We start from the raw sequence: 23,317 nt of genomic DNA, 5'->3' as shown, positions 1-23,317 counted from the left end.
GTCCTTTTTGTACATTATTTAATCTTCACTACTTCCTCGCATTTTATTTTTTTTATTGAAAACAATAAACTGGTTTCATAAAACTTAGTTATAACTGATTCAAACAATTGAACCCTAACAAAATATTTCTAGGTTGTTGTTTTGAAAAAAAAAATAACACAAAAATGAATAACTCCTGCGTCAAAATTACCTCCCTTTCTATGAAAGGGAGGTAATTCTATATTTTCAAAATATCGATTCATTTTGACTCGCTATTTCTTATGACTTGCCGCCCCATTAGGGCAGACTTAAACACATCTGTTTTCAAAATATCGAATCGGTTTTTAATGTTGGGATAATCCAATTAGAAGTGAACATTGTCAAGAAAAAGTCTCAACAAGATCAGTATGAGTCTATTTAGAAAAAATCTTGTTTCTAAGATTGGAAATCAAACATTAGTGCTTTTTTACAAAAGAATTACCACTTATCAAGGCCCGGAGGCCACACGAGGATGAGGTTTTATAAGTTTACGGTAGTCAATGGGACAATATCGTAGTAATCGTTAGTAATGGAAATTTAGTAAATGAGAATACTTAAGGAGGTCGCTCATCAAGAATTTGTTTATGTTGGACTTGAAGATAACCATATTGTAGTCAGTTGGAAAGCAAGCGAACGGAAGAGAGTTCCACAGGCGTGCAGTTCTAAGAAAGAAGCATTGTTTATGGAATATACGTTTAGGTTTAGGCACAGATAAAGAGTGGGGGAAATTATTGATAGTGGTTTCAGATAGATGAGTTTTTTCGTGACAGATTAGTAAGTGAGGCCATAAATTGGGGCTCAGGCGAACACTTTGCCGTGAAAATAACAATCGAACAGAGAAAGGCTTGCAATGTTTCTTCTGTGTGAAAGAATTGTCTTCCGTTTTCCTGCTTTCCGGCTGACTACAATATGGTTTTGTTCAAGTCTAAAGTAAATAAGTTCTTGATGAGCCGTTCCATATAAGTTATTAAATTTACCAAATTTTCATTACTAATGATTACTATATTGACCAACTTCTACTGTACACTCTTTAACCCTTATCCTTGAGTGGCCTCCGGGCCTTGATAATGTGGTGATGCCTTTGTAAAAAAAAAAAAAAAAAAAAAAAAAAACTACCAAGCTACAAAGTCTATTTTGAACTCTGTCAAGGCAAGAAAAGATGTGTCTGGCAGCTCCTACCTAGATTGCTTTTCGCAAAATTTTATTTCGTTCTTATATTACAAAGTTTTTTTGTTTTAAATCATTGAATTTAATATCATTTTGTTATTTATATTTATCGACTTTTGACGAATAATTATTTTTTTTGTTCTAAATTAATTAAATTTTAATAAATACTGTCAATATTTTGTTCTAGTTTAAAAAGTTGAACCGAGTAAACCTACTTTTAAAAATCTTTATAATGTTTCATTTATTTTTAAGATGAAAAAATATACTGTTATTAAATAAATTTATTTCTTATAAATGAAGTAATTTTCGTTTTCAGATATTTATGAAAATGATTATGACACACTTGAATTGCAACAAGACGGTAACGTTTTTTCTTTAAATGAAACTGTTTTCTGTGCTTTTTAAAATTCATATAGGTATAGATAAAAAATATTTTCCTATAAAAAAATCTTTGTTCCTAAAACTCTGTTGCAATAAAAAAAAAAACTTTGTAACTATCAATAAAATTCTTGTTGTCATGAATGAAACAATTTCCTCTCAAAATATTTTGTTCCTATAAATAAATCTTTGTTCCTATAAAATGCACTATAAATTATAGTCAATATAAAACTTACATTGTTCCTATGAATACAAATTTGTTTTTATAAAAAAAAATGTTTTTGTCCAAAATGAAACTTATTTCCATTTCCATGAAATAATTCAAATTTAACGAATGATAAAGAAGTATATTTTTACTAAACAGATACATTTCTTATAATCAATGTCAATATTATTTTATTCTTAATTTTACTTAAAAAATTCATTTCCTATAATCAATGTCAATATTTTTTTATTCTTAATTTTACTTAAAAAATTCATTTCTTATAATCAATGTCAATATTATTTTATTCTTAATTTTACTTAAAAAATTCATTTCTTATAATCAATGTCAATATTTTTTATTCTTAATTTTACTTAAAAAATTCATTTCTTATAATCAATGTCAATATTTATTATTCTTAATTTTACTTAAAAAATTCATTTCTTATAATCAATGTCAATATTTTTTATTCTTAATTTTACTAAACAAATTCATCTCTTATAATTAATATCAATATTTTTATTCTTGGTTTTAGCAGATAAACCAACAAGATATGTTTATGAAAATCACGAGGAATTAAAAAAAGGTAGAAATAACACTTTGCTTTCTATAATTGAAATTTTGTTCCTATAATTTAAATTTTGTTCCTATAATTAGAGACGCCCAGTGTTTGTCCTTGTTTCCTGATTGAAGTAATAAACGCCCCCCCATACTTCCACCTGACTCCCTTCTGCTAAAACTGTGCCATTTTGGGGTTGCATGTCTACCATGTATAAATGCACGATAAAACTAGGTTACTCTTATCTTACAGGTTAGAGGTACCAGTTTAAGAGTTTGTCTGACTGTCGTATTCCGATTGATAGTACATAAACACTAACTCTTTAGTAGCGCTTAGGACAGCTGCTCTATAATCATTTGTATAATATCGGAGTGGTTGTAGTGCCATGTCTCGCATGGAAAGAAACCCTGCAATATTTTGATTTCTGAATGAATGTTTTTTTTTGAGGGGGAGGGTTCAACAATCCCTTGCGTGTGTGTACAACCGGCGATAATTCTGTCGTTCGCTCAATATGCAACAATATCCTACTTGTTTTAAGGATTTTGACCGACACATGAAAGTATCCTGAAGTTCTTCAAGGCCATTATTCTCCCATGTATGGAATATTGTTGTCACATTTGGGCTGGTGAATCTGCTACTAGACTCACCCCTGGACAGGATTCAAAAGTGAGTTGCCAACCTAATAAGTCTCTTAATGTCAGCTAGGTTTCAGCCTCTGTCCCATCGACAAAATGTTGTATCCCTTTGCCTGTTTTACAAGTATTTGTATGGTAGGTGCTCCGATGAACTTCAAGCTTTTTCCCTCTCGCCATAAATATCTTTGACGTCAGAAAAACAGCAAAATCCCACCCCATATACAGTAAAGATTCCTTGATTTACATTTACCCTCTTACTCTAATAGTTTCTTCCCTAGGGCTGTTTCACTTACTGTACTGACGTGCAGAAGTTCGAGTGTAATGGAAACAGACTTGCTGCTCAACTCCCTACATATTATTCTTGTAAATTCTGAACATTATGGTATTTTCCTACATCAAAGTGGTACTGTGGCTTGTTTGGAGTGAAAATGAAATAATAATTGAAATTTGGTTTCTGTAATTGAAACTTTGTTCTTATAAATAAAAATTTGATTCTTTAATTAAAATTTTGTTTTATAACCGAAATTCTATTTTTATAAGTAAAGTATTTTTCTATAAATAAATATTTGTTTCTTTAAGTAAAATTTAGTTTTATAACCGGAATTCTATTCTTATAAGTAAAGTATTTTTCTATATATAAATATTTGTTTCTTTCAATTAAAATTTCTTATGAGATATAGTTTACAATATCCTTAAGAATTGTTGCTGTGGAGACATACCCACCCTTATAACCTTGTCCATTAGTCATATAACCAGCAAATCTAGACCTCTCAATGAGAGCTATCCTGGATGTCATACAGAGACGACTCCCCACGGACTTACTAACCTTTTCTGTAGCACTAACTCTTGCTTGATATAGATGTTCTTATTCTCACCAAGTCGTCGTGTTCCTACTTTCACCCTTTCCGACTCCACTACAATTGTCTAACCAACAAACTTGCTTAAATGGAAGATTAACACATCAAGATTCAAAGTCAGTTTTATAATACGTCAGCTCAAAAAATATTTTTTTCCCTAAAATAGATTATTTTTAAATATTTGTAATTTTTCTTCTTATTTAAGATGAACAAAAGAAACATACTTATAAAAATATTGAAACTCAACAAAAAGGTAGGTATAAGAGTTTCTTTTTGTAAATAAACGATTGATTTATAAATATACATCAATAATAAAGATAATTCTGTAACAATATATGTTATTTGTTTTTATAAATAAAACTTGAGACTTTAAAAAAGAAAATCTTCTTATAAATAAAAGTTTGCATTAATAAATTTAATTTGTTTTTATAAATAAAACTTATATTTATAAATAAATTTTGTTTCGACAAAACTTTTTGTATTAATAAATGTATTTAGTTTCTATAAATAAAACTTGATATTTATAAATAAATTTTATTCCTATGAATAAAACTTTGAATTATAAAATATCTTTCTATGAATGAACTTTTGTGTTAATAAATGAAATTTGTTTCGACAAATTCAATTTCCTATTAATTTCTATGAATGAAATTTTGTGTTAATAAATGAAATTTGTTTCTACAAATTCAATTTCCTATTAATAAAACTTTGAATTATAAAATATCTTTCTATGAATGAAATTTTGTGTTAATAAATGAAATTTGTTTCGACAAATTCAATTTCCTATTAATTTCTATGAATGAAATTTTGTGTTAATAAATGAAATTTGTTTCTACAAATTCAATTTCCTATTAATAAAACTTTGAATTATAAAATATCTTTCTATGAATGAAATTTTGTGTTAATAAATGAAATTTGTTTCGACAAATTCAATTTCCTATTAATTTCTATGAATGAAATTTTGTGTTAATAAATGAAATTTGTTTCTACAAATTCAATTTCCTATTAATAAATAAATTAAACAACGTTGTAACTATAAAGACAACACTGTTTCCATAAATAAAATTTTGTTTCTATAAATAAAATTTTGTTCCTATAAATAAAATTTTGTTTCTATAAATAAAATTTTGTTTCTATAAATAAAATTATGTTTCAATAAATAAAATTTTGTTTCCATAAATAAAATTTTGTTTCTATAAATAAAATCCTATTGTTATAAATAAAATTTTGTTTCTTTTTTAGGTGAACCAGCAAAACATATTTAAATCTCGAGGTGCAACAAAAAGATAGAAATGAATGTTTCTATAAAAAAAATATTGTTTTTGTAAAGAAAAACTGTTTTATAATAAACTTGAAGTTTGATTATCTTTTCAAACGAATGAGGAATCAAGATTTGATAAACTTTGCATTCCTTGAATTTGAAAGAATTTGAGAAAGATGACAATAAAAATCAAAAACCTGAGAAAAATGACAATAAAATCAAGAAGTACAGTAAATAGTGTACAAATCACAAACTCACACACATATATGCGACATACATACATACATACATACATACATATATACATACATACATACATACATATATGATGATTGCAACGTCTTGTCAGACGAGTGCCACTCCCTCAGATACTGAAGGTTCATGAGCCCGAAAAAAGGCATATAGTCCTGCCAGCGAATTCACATACTCAAGCAGACATGACACTAAAGACGGTCATTGTTATACATACATATATATATATACACGCACACACATATATACATTCGTGCATACACAATACACAATACGCACACATACATATACATACACACATGCAAACATAAACAAGACGGTCATTGGTATACATACATATAAATGTATACATGCATACATACATACATACATACATATATGTCTATAAGCATACGCTCATATATACCCATATACATACACAATGCATAATACACAAACATACATATACATACCCACATTCATACATACACATATACATACATATACATCCACATATACAAATACATACACACATATACTTACACATACATATACGTACACATATGCACATATATATACATACACTTACCTACATATACATACACATCCATATATATGCATTAATACACATACACACATACATGCACACATACAAATATATATACATACACACCTGCATAATGCACATACATGCATACACACATACATGCATACAAACATTTATAAATGTATATATGTACACACACAAACATATATACACATAGACACATATACACACATATACACATAGATATAAATACATATAAACTCACATGTACATATATAAATATATACACACATACACATATAGACATACACACACACATACATAGATACATATAATGATGGCAGAATAGTTGTTACATGCATCCAGCATTACAGGCATACACACGTCACAGCTTTTTTATCGCCACAGGACTTTTTTTCTTTTTTTTTTTATAATAGACAAATACCTGAGGGAGTATCTATACAAAGATGGTGTTACAGAGTTTTAGCTTTGTACGACAGGTAAATCTCTCTCTCGGTTCAAAATGTTGACATCCAGCAACAAGCTAGAGCAAGATAGCCAGCAACAAGTCAAACTGAAGACCAGCTTAATGCGGGTACTGGTCTCCCGCTTTGTTGTTTTTTCTTATTTAAAAATTTGGTTGGGACAAACACTTTTGGAATAGTAACTGACGATGATATAAACAAATTCACACATTTTTTCACAAAGTAACTCAGCAACGTATAGTCAAAATGTAAACAGTCCACCGACATAAATTAAAGACGCTTATTTATTTATTTTTTTTTAAATAAAAAGTTTGGTTGAGACAAACACTTTTGGAATAGTAACTGACGATGATATAAACAAATTCACACATTTTTTCACAAATAAACTCAGCGACGAATAGTCAAAATGTAAACAGTCCAACGGACATAAATTAAAGACGCTTATTTTTGTTTTTGTTTTTTTTTTTAAATAAAAAGTTTGGTTGAGACAAACACTTTTGGAATAGTAACTGACGATGATATAAACAAATTCACACATTTTTTCACAAAAAAAAATATACATATATACATACATACATACATACATACATACATACATATATATATATTCATGAATATGCATATATATATATTCATATATACGTATATATATATTCATGTATACGTATATATTCATGTATACGTATATATATATTCATGTGTGTATATATATATATATATATATATATATATATATATATATATATATATATATATATATATATATATATATAAGAAATAAAAATTACAAGAAGTTTACCAAGGTAATCAAAATGGTAAACTTAAAATATAGTATAAATATTAAAGTAATCTCAACCAGATGTAAAAGCTCAATAAAACCGAAAAGGAAATAGAGCTTATAATATGAACAAATGATTAATAAAACATGTTAAAAAAACATCTTGAAAAAGAGTTAAAAACATATTTAATTTAAAAAGGAAGCACAAGATAAGTGGATAGTCCTTAATCCGCGGAGTTTCGAAGAAATACTCTCCTTCTCATCAGAGGGCAGGAATTAGCAAAATACAGGATCGGATTTTGCATGTAAAAGTATTTAATGAAACCACAAGTAAGTCACAGATCTTACTTGGTTAAAAAAAAAGGTGGGGTAAGGGGAATAGGAGGTAAAAGAAAAAATGATAAAAATATTTCACATGAATGGATAGTCCGGTGAAGGGTAAAAAATCCAAGAATGGTAAAATCCCAACACGGTCGAATTAAAAACTTCCACTCCACAAGTAAGTTCCAAAAGAATCGCGTATGGAATGAGTTCAAAATCATTAAAAGAAAAGTTCAAATGTGCACAGAAAAAGCACTGGAGAGAATATTTAAAACACGTCTGCCAAGGCCGGAAGAATCAAGTAAATGATTAAGGACTATCCACTTATCTTGTGCTTCCTTTTTAAAATTAAAATGTTTTTAACTCTTTTTCAAAATGTTTTTTAACATGTTTTATTAATCATTTGTTCATATATATATATATATATATATATATATATATATATATATATATATATATATATATATATATAGAGCCAGTAGAATTTAGTTTCCTAGAAGTACATCCAATGAAATAACATGTGTCTACCAAAATAGTGCTCAATGAGTGAACAGAGCAGATATATTTATTTTATTTATACAAACATCAATGGCTACATATGTGCATACATGTTTCTGTATATCAAGTTTATTTATACAAACATGAGTTCTCGATATATATATATATATATATATATATATATATATATATATATATATATATATATATATATATTAAATTTATTTATACACACATGAGTCCCCCGACGATAATTCTTGGGCTGAAGACGTAATCCCACAACACGGGTGATTACAGAAACATGTATGCACATATGTAGCCATCAATGTTTGCTAAAAATAAATTAAATATACCTGCTCTGTTCACTCATTAAGCACTCTTTGGTAGACACATGTTGTTTCATTGGATGTACTTCTAGGAAACTAAACTCTACTGGCTATATATATATATATATATATATATATATATATATATATATATATATATATATATATATATATATTGATTTAAAGGTTATGAGGGTTTTTTTAGAAGCATGAAAACAATGTTAATTTTTGTATTTAATATCGGTCCTCCGCTCTTGGTCACAAAAATGTCTCGAAATTTTATTTAAACCGCCCCCCCCCTCCTAAAGAAAATAAATTTGTATATTTTTTTGGTAATGTCCCAGATCACTGCTCGGAAAAATATAAAGCTACCGGAAGTGGATACGGTTGATTATGTAATGAAACCGAACGGAAGACACAAAAAAGAAAACCATATATTTATTTTTTTAAAAATTACTGCTTGTGCTATTACGAAACAAACAAAAAAAATCACTTCTTATATCATCAAATAATAAAACAAACATCTTATTTAGAAAAATTAATTTAGTTTTAACACTCTTTTGTGTTCACGAAGCAGCTAAAGGCACTTCTGCTGTATGCGGACGGCGGTCATCTTTTTTGTTGCGTTTCACTAAACTGTCGTCAGGTGGAACTTCTCGGCCAAAAAAACAAAAACAAACAAACAACCATTTAAATTATTAATTTGTTGTTGATCCTTCAAAGTTGCTTTAATTAAAAAAAAATTCATTGAAATTATTCATTTGTTCGGAAAAAAGCTATTTTACTTTATAAAAATCCAATGTTGCTTTTATTACAAAATTATTTTATTAAAATTATATTTTCTTACGCAGACTTTTCAAGAAATGTTTTTACAATTATATAGTGATACATTTTCATACAATAAATGTTTTTACAATTATATAGTGATACATTTTGATACAATAAATGTTTTTACAATTATATAGTGATACATTTTCATACAATAAATGTTTTTACAATTATATAGTGATACATTTTCATACAATAAATGTTTTTACAATTATATAGTGATACATTTTCATACAATAAATGTTTTTACAATTATATAGTGATACATTTTCATACAATAAATGTTTTTACAATTATATAGTGATACATTTTCATACAATAAATGTTTTTACAATTATATAGTGATACATTTTCATACAATAAATGTTTTTACAATTATATAGTGATACATTCTGATACAATAAATGTTTTTACAATTATATAGTGATACATTTTGATACAATAAATGTTTTTACAATTATATAGTGATACATTTTTATACAATAAATGTTTTTACAATTATATAGTGATACATTTTCATACAATAAATGTTTTTACAATTATATAGTGATACATTTTCATACAATAAATGTTTTTACAATTATATAGTGATACATTTTGATACAATAAATGTTTTTACAATTATATAGTGATACATTTTCATACAATAAATGTTTTTACAATTATATAGTGATACATTTTCATACAATAAATGTTTTTACAATTATATAGTGATACATTTTGATACAATAAATGTTTTTACAATTATATTTTGATACATTTTCATACAATAAATGTTTTTACAATTATATAGTGAGACATTTTCATACAATAAATGTTTTTACAATTATATAGTGATACATTTTGATACAATAAATGTTTTTACAATTATATAGTGATACATTTTGATACAATAAATGTTTTTACAATTATATTTTGATACATTTTCATACAATAAATGTTTTTACATTTTGATGCATTTTTATACAATAAATGTTTTGGTTTTCAAATATTTTTCTGTTCGGAGAAAAAAGTTTGTTTGTTACTTATTCGCCGCGTTATTTGATCAAGAAGAAATTGGAGTTATCGCCCCCTAACTATAGCCAGCGTCAGCTTACTGCAGAAGTGTCCCCCAAAGGACTTTTAAACAAATAAAAAAAATTTCGGTCAACGACAAGTTTCTTTCCAACTCCTCCAAAAATCTGTTAAATGACGACTTTTATAAATTTTCAGATATGCTGAAAACGAATATCACATTTTAATTTGGGGCAGATAAGTAGTTTGCATGATATGAAGAAATTACTTTTTCGAAAAGTGGGTGATTGCTTTTCCATGTAAATTTCACTTAAATTGAGCACATACTTTCTGGCCACCAAGTGAGGAGACATTTTTTGTTTGCTTATTTGCTAAAAGGTTTTCTTCTGCTTTCATCTTTTAATAAAGACACGAGGAAATTGAAAAAAAAAAGAAAGAAAAATATGCATACAGATAGTGTAATTCCTTATGTTATCAGCGGTGACTATTTCTAAACACTGAAACGCGCACATTTTCACCGCAAGCAAGTAATTTTCCATATATTAAGCAATGTAATTCTATATGCTATCAGTGGTAGGCATTTATGTACGTGCAAGCGCAAAGGGTTTGCCAATGACCGAGCAAAAGCCATTTTTTTTTTTGGCACAAGTAAAATAAATTTACATTGTTTTTTTTTAATACTATTTTTATGAATATAGATTTTGATGTCAAAATATGAGTATTATTTCTGATTCCGATACCGATTCCGATACACTGAAAAGTTCCTATTTTTTCGATTTCCGATTCTGATAATCGTCCTAACACTAATGTATATTATGTATTTATGTATTTGTTTGGAAGTTTGGAGAATAGAGTATGGTCTTACCATGGCATTACAGACAGGACATGGATCTGCGTTTAGAAGACCTGTGTGCTAACCACACTGTTTTATTCATCAGAGACATGGACACTGCAACAAAAGCACATTAAATGGTTTGAACAATTTCACCAAAAATGCTTGAGACATATCTTATCCATCAAGTGACAAGCACAAGTACCCGACACTGATGTCCTTGTGAGACCATGTTTCTCTAGTGTTGAGACTCTTGTAATCAGATCTCACAAGCGTTGGGTGAGCAATCTGGTTCTAATGAAAGATTGTAGGCTGCCGAAACAGTTTTTTTATGGGAAGCTGGAAAATGGCAAGTGCCCTCAAAATAAGCACAGGAAGAGGTTCAGAGGCTGCATAAAGTCCTGCAAATCAACATCGACACATAGGAAGAACTTACTCTGCCAAGGCCGAAGTGGCGAAAGCTTGTACGTGAAAGTTGTGATGCTCTAGAGAAATGAAAGCAGGCTTACAGCAATCTGAATCGAGAGCTTGGAAAGGTTTTATTGATGGTCTTAACCATGACACACAGAGCTGGAAATGCGACACTTGTGGACGAGTGCTTCTGCTAAGAACTGCTGGTTTGAGAAGACATGTGATTGTTCATAGGAATACTCTTCAACCTCCTGATGAAGTCAACTCAGTGGAAATTGCTCAATTTGTATGTCATATCTGCTTCAATATGTGCAAATCTGTGGCGGAACTGCAGAGTCATCTAAGATGGCATCGATGACGAGACGTGGAGAATTCAATGTGCCGGCGATAATCTGGAAAGATGCTGTAATCATAATCATGTGTGTGTAAGCGGATAAGAATGATTCTGGTATTGTCTTTAAGGGCAGAGACTCGGACACAGAATATTTGAAAGTTAGAACAAAATATGTATTTTTCTACCTTAACGACCACAGAATCTGATGTGGGGGGGGAGTACGTAAGATTGTTTCTTTCTAAACGGTTTTAGAATCTACTCATGCGTGAACTGCTTCACTTTCCGGATACGTTAACTACATAAATGTTCAACATCGTATTATTGCTGTCACCGTGGGGCCAATGGGTTAGGACATTAACTGAGTAATATTAGTTTTCGCATTCACGCCCACTTTACAGCAGATGTTTTAATTTTTAATATATATTTGGAAACGCTTATTTTTCCTAAACTTTTGCATTTAAACATGATTAAAATATTTTAAAACTATATTTTGTTTTATATTTTATATTATTTATTGCCTCTAATAAGTTTGAATGAGTGTGTGAGTGTGTTGTATGTGTGAATTTGAGTGTGTGATTGTGTTGTGTGTGTAAGTGTGCGTGTTGTGTGAGTGTGTGTTTTTCGTGTGCTTGTGTGTGTGTGTGTGAGTGTGTTTCGTATGCGTGAGTGTGTGAGTGTGTTTTGTGTATGAAGGTTTGTGTGTTGTGTATAAGTGCGAATGTGTGTGAGTATTAGTGTATTGTGTGAGTGTGCGTGAGTTTGAGTGTGAGCGTATCTGTATGTGTGAGTGTGTGTATGTGTGAGAGTCTATGTGAGTGAGTTGCGTATGTGATTTTGTTGCGTGTGTGGATGTGTGTATGTGTGTACCTGTGTTGTGTTTGTGTGTGTTGATTTTATAAAAAAATTTATATAATGGCTTGAATTAAAGTTTAAAATGCAAAAAGTCAAGTATCATGCTTCAATTGTGCTTTAAACAGAAACTTTAATTTCTAATGCGCACCTGTCATCTCTAAACAATATTGTTGATTTTATATGCATGGGTGTGTAGTGATAATAATTTGAATTTGTCTAAAATGAAACGCCAAGTGTCATAGTTCAGTTATACTTTACACAAAAACATTCATACTGTCATATCAAAGAACGTACTGTTGATTTTATGTCAGGCCTTTCTGCTTGTGTGGTAGTAACACTTCTTAAAAGCACTTGTTATGTTAGGCTGTGTACGGTGTTAACTTTGGTCAAAATTGCCTGATCATTTTTTTATCCGATTATTTCGATACACAACCTATTAAAGAACACTGCCAGGCACATAAAGTACGTTCGTGTGAAAGTTCATAAAATAGGTCCAGCCATTTTGGAATCCACATGAAACGAACTCTCCCACAACTGCCCTCTTCTTGTTAAGAAAGTGTTCCTACTTTTTTAAGGGATTATGTGTGAACACTATAGGAAAACTTGACGGAAGGAAAAAACATATTTTTAAAATTTAGAGTAGGGGATCAGTGTCGCGTAAAAATTTACGATAAAATTATAACCCATTTAAGAGCCAATTTTAAGTTTTAGAACAGCTGTGGCTCCTGACAGATAAATAATCTATTGTTTTTAAATTTCTATTTTTTAGGCGATTACATTTATTTATTTATTTTTTGACGTTTCTATTCGGACTTAAAGTTAGCAGTAACAAAACTATATTGTGGAAACTTGGACAATTCACTACTCCTACATCGACTCTCCTAACTAAGAACCGGTCGATATAGCTCGAGAGCTTTACCGGACCAGAGCCGCGTCTACCTGTCCAAGTCCACAATAAGTCACGGGGCTTTTCATTTCGGAATTTGTCGATAAGATCAAACTTATCCACAAATTCACAAAATAAAACAGCATCCCGATCTCTGTTAGTTCCTCTAGAAGATAACCCAAATCGATCTAACTCGGGATCCAGGACCGCGTTCCAGTCTCCCGCTAAGATAACCGTTCAAGAAGTATCCATGAACTGCTAGATTCGCCGAAAAAAAGCAGCCAGCTCAACGTGGCTATTGGGCGCATAAACCCCAATAAGATGAAATGCCCTGCCCTTCATGGTAACATCCAAAACACATAGTCTTCCCTCGGGATCCACGTAGCACGGGTCACACGATGCATCTAGGGACCTTTTAACTAGCCAGGAAACCCCTCTTGAGTGAGAATTAAAGTATGCTGAGTAAGCCCTAAAGGTCTAAGACAGCGCACGTAAATGGTCGCCAGTAATAAAATGGGTTTCCTGCACAGCAAATATCCACTCCGAGGTGCTGCAGGTCCAAACTCAAGCGCCATTTTCGCGAGTCGGCTCTTGGACATTCACACTACAAGCTTGAGATCCATGATTGCATCTTAGGGTTGGGAACAAGAAACGAACATCGCGGTCGTGAGCATTCTGATGGCTCTCATGAGGGAATAAGAACACATCTGAGTGTCGATGAGCCGTCACGAGAGATACCACTGACATGCGAAAGGTAAGTTAATGTGGCTATCCTATAGAGGGAAGGGTGCAGTTTGACATTTCTGCAGGTTTCTAATATTTGAGTCTTTATAGATTGCTAAGGGCAATGCTAGATTAAACGCTTTATCGGCTTCATCTAGCATTGCCCATAAGTCTTTTGCCTCCTCCTTTTTCCGGATGACGGTAAGCACTCTTTTTGCTTGGGGGAAATTAAGGGGGTCATCGATGGGCTTACCTGCCACCTCCCTGAAATCTCTTAATTTTGTTAAGTCGACCCCCTTGAAGTAGACGGAGTTGTTAATTTGGGGGTTGCTAAGTTTACAAATATCCCTACCAGGTAGGTAATGTACACTTTTTCTCTCCAGGGAAGGGCTCCTTTCCGTATCCATGGGAGTAGGAGCAGGGGAGGGGTGTCTTGCGGGGGATGCGGGAGGGGTGGAATGAGGAGTAGCTGACATGGAAGAAATAGGGGAGACATGAGTGGAAGACTTAATGGGATAAGTTTGGGCATTTTGGCAGCGGGAGGAGATGAAATAGGAGGAGGCATTATAGAAGGTGAGCTGGTTTTAACTTTATGGGAGACTTTGTGATAGGGTTGAGGTTTGTTTTAAGGTCCAATTTAGGTGAAGGGTTCTGAGATTTGAGGGGAGATTTGGTTTTTTTTTGAGCATCAAATCTTTTTTTTTACAGATTGACAATTTCGATGCGAAAAACCCTGGCAGAGACATACTTGTCTCTGCCAGGGTCTTTCGCAAGCATCGCTTCCTCTCTGCTTTGTTCCAGGGATAGTCAACCAGGAGTTTTTTTGCCAGTTACTATCTGCCAGGGTTCTTGTTCTTTAGGTTGTTCTCCCGGAAGGGGATCTTTTGTGTCAATGTTGACCCCCAAATGCTGCTCCACTCTGGTTTTGGGGTTAGGTGTAGGCTTTTTAAGTTGGCATTCCGAAGTTAAGTGGCCTATTTCTCCGCAGCGCCAACATGTTGGGTGCCTTCCTGCTATGATGATTGGTAATTTCTCCTCACAACTTCCAAAAAAGAGGGGATGTTGGCGAGGTTTTCTTTATCTAAAAGAATGTCTAATGACCAAGTTCCATTGAATTCATCACAGGATACGGATACTATTTCGCCATATTTTAGTAGGAAGGCGACTAAATGTTCACCGTTTACATAATGCGGAACATGAAATATGGACACTGTTGTCCGACCTTTGCCCATATCTTCCGATCTCAGAATGTAGTTAGAAGTGATAATTTCTTGCTGCAAAATTGTAATGCAGTCTTGATCCGAGTTAAAAAGGGCGCTCCAGGTGTTATACCCTTTACACTTGATTAGTCTTTGCGGTCTGTATCCAATGATAGCTAAGAGCATATTAATAATGTCAGCTGAAGCTCTAATAACTTTTCTGGTTTTCTTGTCTACAACAAGTATGTCGAACTTTGCAGCTAATTCTACCCTATGCGATGAAGGCCATCAACTCCCCATATTTCCTCCTATAACACAGAACACGCTAGGTAACATACAAATATCTGTGCATGAGGTCGCCAAGTTAATCAAGAACCTTGATTTCAGTAAAGTAACTGGCCCTGACGGCATCTCAATTATAGTGTTAAAAAAGCTTCAACCAGAACTTGCTCCCATACTCACGAAACTGTTTAAGCGTTGCCTTAACGAGAAGTGCTTTCCAACTCCCTGGAAAACATCATCAGTATGCCCTGTATTTAAAAATTCAGGTGATGTCATCTCCCTCTCAGTACAGACCAATAAGCCTCCTGTGTGTTATGAGTAAGTTGCTGGAATCCATATTAAATAGAGAAATAGTAAACCACCTCAGTAAAAACAATCTTCTTAGTGACACACAATATGGTTTCCGTTCTGCAAGATCTACCGCAGATGTGCTAACTGTTATATCTCACAGGATTAGTGAATCTCTTGACAAAGGCTTCCTTTCTAGGGCAATTGCTCTTGACATATCAAAGGCCTTCGACAAGGTATGGCATAAGGGCCTACTTCACAAGATTTCCAGCTATGGTATAACTGGAAATGTTTTCTCAATCATTAAATCATTTCTCTCTGATAGGCTCATAAGAGTAGTGATCGATGGACAAAAATCAGAGGCCTGCAGTATTAATGCTGGAGTCCCTCAGGGGTCAATCCTGGGCCCAACTCTCTTCCTGATCTACATCAATGACCTCCCTAAACACATACTTAAATGATTCGTTGACATCTATGCTGATGACACGACCATCTATGGAAACACATTATCTCGAGCGCGTGGTTCAGTGGGGGAAGTCGTGGCTGGTTACCTTTAATGCATCTAAAACCAAACTCTTATCTTTACATCATCAACGCTCTGATCCCCATCTGGCATCAATTGAAATCAATGGCTCTAATCTGGGAGAAGCCCCGTGTTTTGACAAGCTTCTGGGTTTGTCCTTTACTCCTGATCTGAAATGGAACACGTACATCAAGTCTGTTGCCAAGGTCGCTGGAAAGATGGTGGGATCCTTCTACCGCTCCAGAAGATATCTCACTACTGATGCAATTCTCTATCTATATAAAAGCCAAGTACCTCCAAGGATGGAATACTGCTGCCATATCTGGGCAGGAGCTGCTAAAAACAGCCTATCCTGCCTTGACAGAATACAAAGTAGACTTCGTGACTTAGTGGGGAATGCCCTTTTCTCTACCCTGCAACCTCTCTCCCACAGAAGAGACGTTGCGAGCCTATCCTTGTTTTATCGTTATTTTCATGGCAGGTGCTCGTCTGAACTCCAATCTCTGGTCCCCCCTCACCAATCTTTCATGAAAAACACCCGTCTAGCTTAATCCACAGTGAAAAATTTCCCCCACTCTTTATCTGTGCCTAAATCAAAACGTGGATTCCATGAACAAAGCTTCTTTCTTAGAACTGCACGCCTTTGGAACTCTGTTCCGTCTGCCTGCTTCCCACCTGACTACAACTTGGATGTCTACAAGTCCAACGTTAATAAATTCCTAATGAACCGCCCCCTTAAGTAAACACTTCATCAAATCTCCACACTAACGTACTGTACTTGCAATAACCCTTATCCCTGAGTGGCTTCCGGGCCTTGATAAGTGGTGACCACCGTGTAAAAAAGAAAACAAAAAAAAAACCCCTAATGTTCAAGAAAGTCAACAACAACAGAATTTTCTTCCACGAAACAATCAAACCAAGTATCATGAAAAAATATTTGGTGATATATAGAACGTCAATCATAAAAAGCTTCTATTTTTTTTTCAAACTTTTAAAAATTTTTTATTTTTTTATTTTAATTATATTTTCACCCCAAACAAGGCACATTGCCACTTTGGTGTAGGGGGCTACTATCAGGGAAAACATCTACTGGGGTACTATGTAGGGATTTGGGCAGCGAGATGTTGGTTCACGTTGCACTTGAACTTATGCATGTCAGTACAGTTGGGGAAGCAGTGACCTGGAATAGAATTCCAAAGTCTAGCAGTTCTGGGGAAGAAACTACTGGAGTAGAAAGATCTTTTACATCTAGGGATCTCTACAGTGTGGGGGTGGGATTTTGCAGCTTGTCGCGTTTGTCGAGGGTGTTTACGTCGTGGGGGCACAAGTGCTTGCAGTTCATCAGAGCATTCACCATTATAATACTTGTAGAACAGGCAGAGGGATGCAACGTTTCGACGATGGGACAGAGGCTGAAGCTTAGATGCCAGTTTAGGGCCTATCAGATTTGCGACTCTCTTTTGAACCCTGTCAAGGAGCGAGAGACTAGTAGCCGATGCACCAGCCCAAATATGACAGCAATACTCCATACATGGGCGAATAGTGGCCTTGTAGAGGTACAGGATACTTTCGGGTGTTAGAAGTTTTCTAGCACGGTAGAGAGAGCCCACCTTCCTCGCAGCGGCCCTGGCAATGCTCTCGATGTAATTGTTCCAGCTCATGTTTCCTGTGAACGTTAGGCCAAGGAGCTTGAGAGACGTACTCTCAGATAAAGAGTCGTTGGCCATTGCTATAGGTGGTAGAGAAGGTTTCTTGTAATTATTGAATGAAACCAGTTTTGTCTTGGCGGCATTGAATGTGACCATCCATTTTTGTCCCCATTCCACTACTGATTGGAGGTCATCCTCTAGTGTTTCTGCCATTACTTTAGATATATGTTCATTTGTTTTCCTGTCGTGCCTGCTATAGAGTGTGGTGTCATCAGCATATATACCCATTTCAGAGGCAATTTTGTCGGGGAGGTCATTTATGAATATCAGGAACAGCAGAGATCCAAGGATAGATCCCTGAGGCACTCCCGCATTTATATCATATTGTTTAGATGTACGACCGTCGAGGACAACCTGGATTTTTCTCTTATCTAAGAAGGAGTTAATTATGTTAAGTATTCTAGCAGTGATACCGTATGATCTAATCTTCCTGAGCAGACCCTCATGCCATACCCTGTCAAAAGCCTTAGATATATCTAGAGCTACCGCTCTGCCCTCTCCCGCTTTGTCCAGTGAATGGTATATGTGTTCAGAGATTACAGTGAGGATGTCTGCCGTGGAACGGGCTTGTCTAAATCCATATTGTTGGTCGGTCAGAAGTTTAGCATCTGTAAGGTGCTGGACTAGAGCATAAACTTACTGAATTCATCATTAAATAATCCCCAAATAGTTGATATAACGTAAAACAAAAACAATAAACAACCAATAATAAAAAAAAAAAAAAAAAAAGGCAAACTATATCCAGTGGTGAGACCCCAGCTTGCGGGCTTTGAGGAGTGTGGAGCCTGAGCCACCCTTTAATTACCATTGCTCCCAGGTCCACTCTGAGTGGTAGTACCTGTTAGGGTCCCAACTATGGGTTAAATAGAAACCGACTTAAAAACAACAAATATATTCTATTAAAACATTTTTCTTCAAAATCACGGGATTCGGCATTAAATAACCCGAAAAGGGTTGATATGCCGTAAAACAAAAAACAACCAATGATAAAAAAGGCAGATTTGTTTGTGTTATTTCGAGTAAAACAAAAACAATCTTTTTTGTGATCGGACGAATTTGGACGAGGATAGTTTTGCTGGAAATAATAATAAAATATAAAAAAAAATAATTGTGATCTAAAAATACTTTTTTTTTTGTTTGGTTTTAACGTTTTCCCTTATCCACGGGAGATAATTCTTTATTATTTCATGCGTAATTATTTCCCTTATAAATTTAGATTTCCAGAAATATTTTTTAAAATTGATTCCATTTTCACCCCAAACAAGGCACTTTGATGTAGGGGACTATCATCTGGGATAGTAGTTGGAGGGATACTATGCAGGGAGTTGAGCAGTAAGATGTTTGTTCATGTTAGACCTGAACTTCTGCATGTCAGTGCAGTTGTTGTGAAAACAGAAACCTGGAAGAGAGTTCCAAAGTCTAGCAATTCTGTGGAAGAAACTATTATTATTATTATTTTTTATTATTATATTTTCACCCCAAACAAGGCACATTGCCACTTTGGTGTAGGGGGCTACTATCAGGGGCGACAACTACTGGGGTACTATATAGGGATTTGGGCAGCAAGATGTTGTAGAATGCGTTCTGGCGCTATTTTACAGTTTGTCACTGTGCCGAGGGAGACAACATACTAAAAGATTCGTTCATTTTTACATCTTAAAATTTAGGGCGTGATGTTTTTTTTTTTTTTTTTTTTTTTTTTTAATTAAATCAAAACATTAAAAAGTAAAGCTGCGACGATTTTTTTTAAATCTAAAAAAGTTGATAAATTAATAATACAAAATGTAGTCTGCACGCGACTATTAAGAAAATCGTTTGGAGGTAAATGTGTATTTCAGCGGCGTAAATTATTTGACAAACAAAAATTTATAAAAATTATTTATTTTTATATAAAACACATTATTAGATCCTAAGGCTGAAATAAAACCGGGAAAAAATTTAATTTTTATTGTTTTTCAACATTTTTTTTATTAGACTAAATGTACGACAATCGAGGCCGCCATCTTGTTTTGAAAATTTGGCATTTCTAAGGATTGCCAGATTGGCATTTTTGAGGCCAAATTTGGCCTTTTTACACTCTTGCATGAACCATGGTTACCACAAGATCGTAAAAAAGGTCAAATTTGGTCTCAAAAAGGCTAATCTATGAAGCATTAGAAAGGCCAAAATTTTACAACAAGATGGCGGTCTCGATTGTTGTACATTTAGTCTAATAAAAAAATGTTGAAAAAATAATAAAAAATTAAATTTTTTCGGGTTTTGTTTCAGTCTTAGGGTCTAATTATGTGTTTTATATAAAAACTAGCGAGGGGTACCCGGCGTTGCCCGGGTGCTTGGGGGTGGGGGTGGGGGTTAAAAAAAAGTAAGTATGAGGATCGAACCCGAACCCTTGAGGTAAAGTTGTAAATTAAAGTGTGAAAAAAAATGCGATGTTAACCATTGCCCCACCGCGAGACGCTAACGGAAACACGTTTGAATTTATTTAATTACTTGGATTTAGCAGGTGCCCGTTTTAATGAGTTTGACTGCGGGATAGTATTCATTTACTGCTGAACGCTTTTTTTTTTTTTTTTTTTTTTTTTTCCACACCCAAGATGTTATAGGAAAAAGACTAACCCACATGCGGCGAGCGACAAATATTGAATATTTATCTTCCCGAAATCGACCAAATTAAATATACAGGCGAGCTTCGTTGTTAATTGTGAGATATTACCATTTATATGTGATATAAAAAGTTTTAAAAAGTTGTGAACTGACCGACCGCTTCTCTGAAAGAAGCTTTTTGTAGACACACAGAAAAAGCGAACACGCATACATACATACATTTTCGCTTATATATATATATATACTAGCAGGGCTACCCAGCATTGCCCGGGACCGTATAAACAATGAAAAAACAAAAGCAGATATTGAACATATGTTTTATTCTTAGGGGAGAGGAATCTTTCTGTCAAAAGTTTTAGCGTTACAAACAAACCTACATACACACAGATGTTTGGGATTTGGGGGCCCCCCTTGAAGAAAACTGATCAGTTGACCCACTTCTAGTGGTCCGTTTGACGTGAAATTTCGATATTTGTCATCCGGGCGATGGGGCTTCAATATGATACCAAATTTGTCAACTCTGGTTGTGTCTGTCAAAAGTTTTAGCGTTACAAACAAACATACATACATACACACAGACGTTTGAGATTTATATATATAGACTAGCAGGGCTACCCGGCGTTGCTCGGGACCGTATAAACAATGAAAAAACAAAAGCAGATATTGAACATATGTTTGATTCTTAGGGGAGAGGAATCTTTCATCTCTATGTATTATTTGTTTTATCTACCCTAGGACTGATATTGTTCATGTTTTATCCCTAGCATAGGTAATTTACAGCATGTATATGAAATTGTTTTACCTTAGGGAGAAGAGAACAGGTAATATACAACATAATGTGTCTATATTACATCCCTGGCAACGCCTAGAAACCAGCTAGAACATGTATTTCAGTCAATCTTTATTATATCCTGGGCTATGCCGGGAAACCAGCTAATCTCTTTTTAGTGACTTGACCACCAAAATACCTCCCTAAGTGTGTCCTTTCTTTTGAACTTATTAGATATAGGTATCTAGAAATGTGTGTGAAATTTTGTTGAATGCATTGTTCACTATGATTTTCTTATTGTTCTACACAATATCAACTGTAGCGAAATAACACAGTAAACTTAGTGTAGTGTTAGAATAAAGAGCAAAGGAAAAAATTAGAATCATATTTTGTAATTGCAAATCTAAATTTGCTAGCATGTACCAGTATTGGCCAGGTTGTGGAAATTTGGAACTTATAACATATGTAGTGGCCTTTTCCTAGATACCTATTGCTAAAAATTATACTTTCATTTTGTTAGAAAAATCTCTCTTCAGATGCCCTGCATCATTCAAAATAAAAACAAATATTTTTATAATTGTTTCAGTATATTGCTACACAATGTGAAAGTTTTTAACGTTTGTAAAAAAAATCATGAATGTGCTTATATTGCAAAAAAGAAAATATCAGTGCACAGTATTGAAAGTGTTTGAGATTCAAAAGTCTGTAACATTTCTACTAACTTCATAAGATGTCATGTGAGAAACTGAATTGAATATCAAGACATTATCTGAAGCGTTTTTATTTTGGTGTAACATATGTGTTTACAGTGAACCTTAACTTTTAATAAACAGATTGGTATGCAATGACATAGGCTAAGAATCTTTAAAATATATATAAATTGGAAAAATGTGTGAACAAATGAAAAAAAAATGATCCGCTCCACTTGATGACATCAAGCACAGTAATATTTTAGTGAAGAAAATATGAAATTGATGTTCAGTGATTAGTTTGGATGAATGAGAAAATGTAATTGTTTGATGCATAAAAATAACTCAGTTGCTGTATTTGATATTAAGCAGCAAAATATAGTGATTTGAATATTTGGGAAAACATCAAACCAGATTATGTAAAAAGAAAAAAAAAAGATGAAATTAGAAAATATATATTTTATGTTTATGAGTTCTGCCAATCAAAATTTTGTGGCAGAAATTGGGTGATTACCATGCAATTTTATTTTGGTAAAATTCTTAAATTATTAGAATGTTTATTATAATTTCTAATTAGTGACTTGTTATAATCAAAATCCGCCCTAAAGAGTGTCCTTTCTTTTATTAGGTATCAGAGTAGGTATCAAGATTTCTACTTCTATACAAATGTGATATTTCAGATCTGTACATAAAAAATTTGTTGAATATATAGGTTGAGAATTGTTCTGTGTCGCTCTCTCTCACACACACACGCATTCTCACTTTTATAGATATAATAGATAGATTACTCTAGATATATTTCCATATGTCTGAATACCCTATATACAAATTTTCAAATCTGTAGATAAAAAAATTTGTTGAGTATATAGGTTGAAAATTGTTCTCTCTCTCTCTCTCTCACACACACATTCTCAATTTTAGAGATATAATAGATAGATTATGCTAGATATATTTCCATATGTCTGAATACCCTATATACAAATTTTCTAATCTGTAGATCAAATATTTGTTGAATATATAGGTTGAAAATTGTTCTTACTCTCTCTCTCTCTCTCTCTCTGGCTACCTCACACACACATTCTAACTTTTATAGATATAATAGATAGATTAT

At 33.1% G+C, this 23,317-nt stretch overlaps 1 protein-coding gene across 3 annotated transcripts in view; it reads left to right on the top strand.

The window, feature by feature from the left end:
* The window catches only part of LOC145269878 (neural cell adhesion molecule 1-B-like), a 79,308-nt gene extending 72,746 nt beyond the window's left edge, over positions 1-6,562 (top strand). For 2 of the 3 annotated variants that reach the window (XM_080125625.1, XM_080125623.1), the window contains 4 exons: positions 1,502-1,546; positions 2,301-2,351; positions 4,022-4,069; positions 5,059-6,562. In XM_080125625.1, the coding sequence (XP_079981751.1) occupies positions 1,502-1,546; positions 2,301-2,351; positions 4,022-4,069; positions 5,059-5,081 (167 nt within the window). In that variant the 3' untranslated portion in view covers positions 5,082-6,562. The remainder of the gene's footprint in view (positions 1-1,501; positions 1,547-2,300; positions 2,352-4,021; positions 4,070-5,058) is intronic. The other variant, XM_080125624.1, reaches the window with a different exon arrangement.
* Positions 6,563-23,317: the final 16,755 nt, after the last annotated feature.

Source organism: Euprymna scolopes, chromosome 45, assembly GCF_053919585.1.
Source record: "Euprymna scolopes isolate OS-2025 chromosome 45, ASM5391958v1, whole genome shotgun sequence".
Taxonomy (NCBI): Eukaryota; Metazoa; Mollusca; class Cephalopoda; order Sepiida; family Sepiolidae; genus Euprymna; species Euprymna scolopes.
This window is presented reverse-complemented; position numbering and strand designations above follow the sequence as displayed.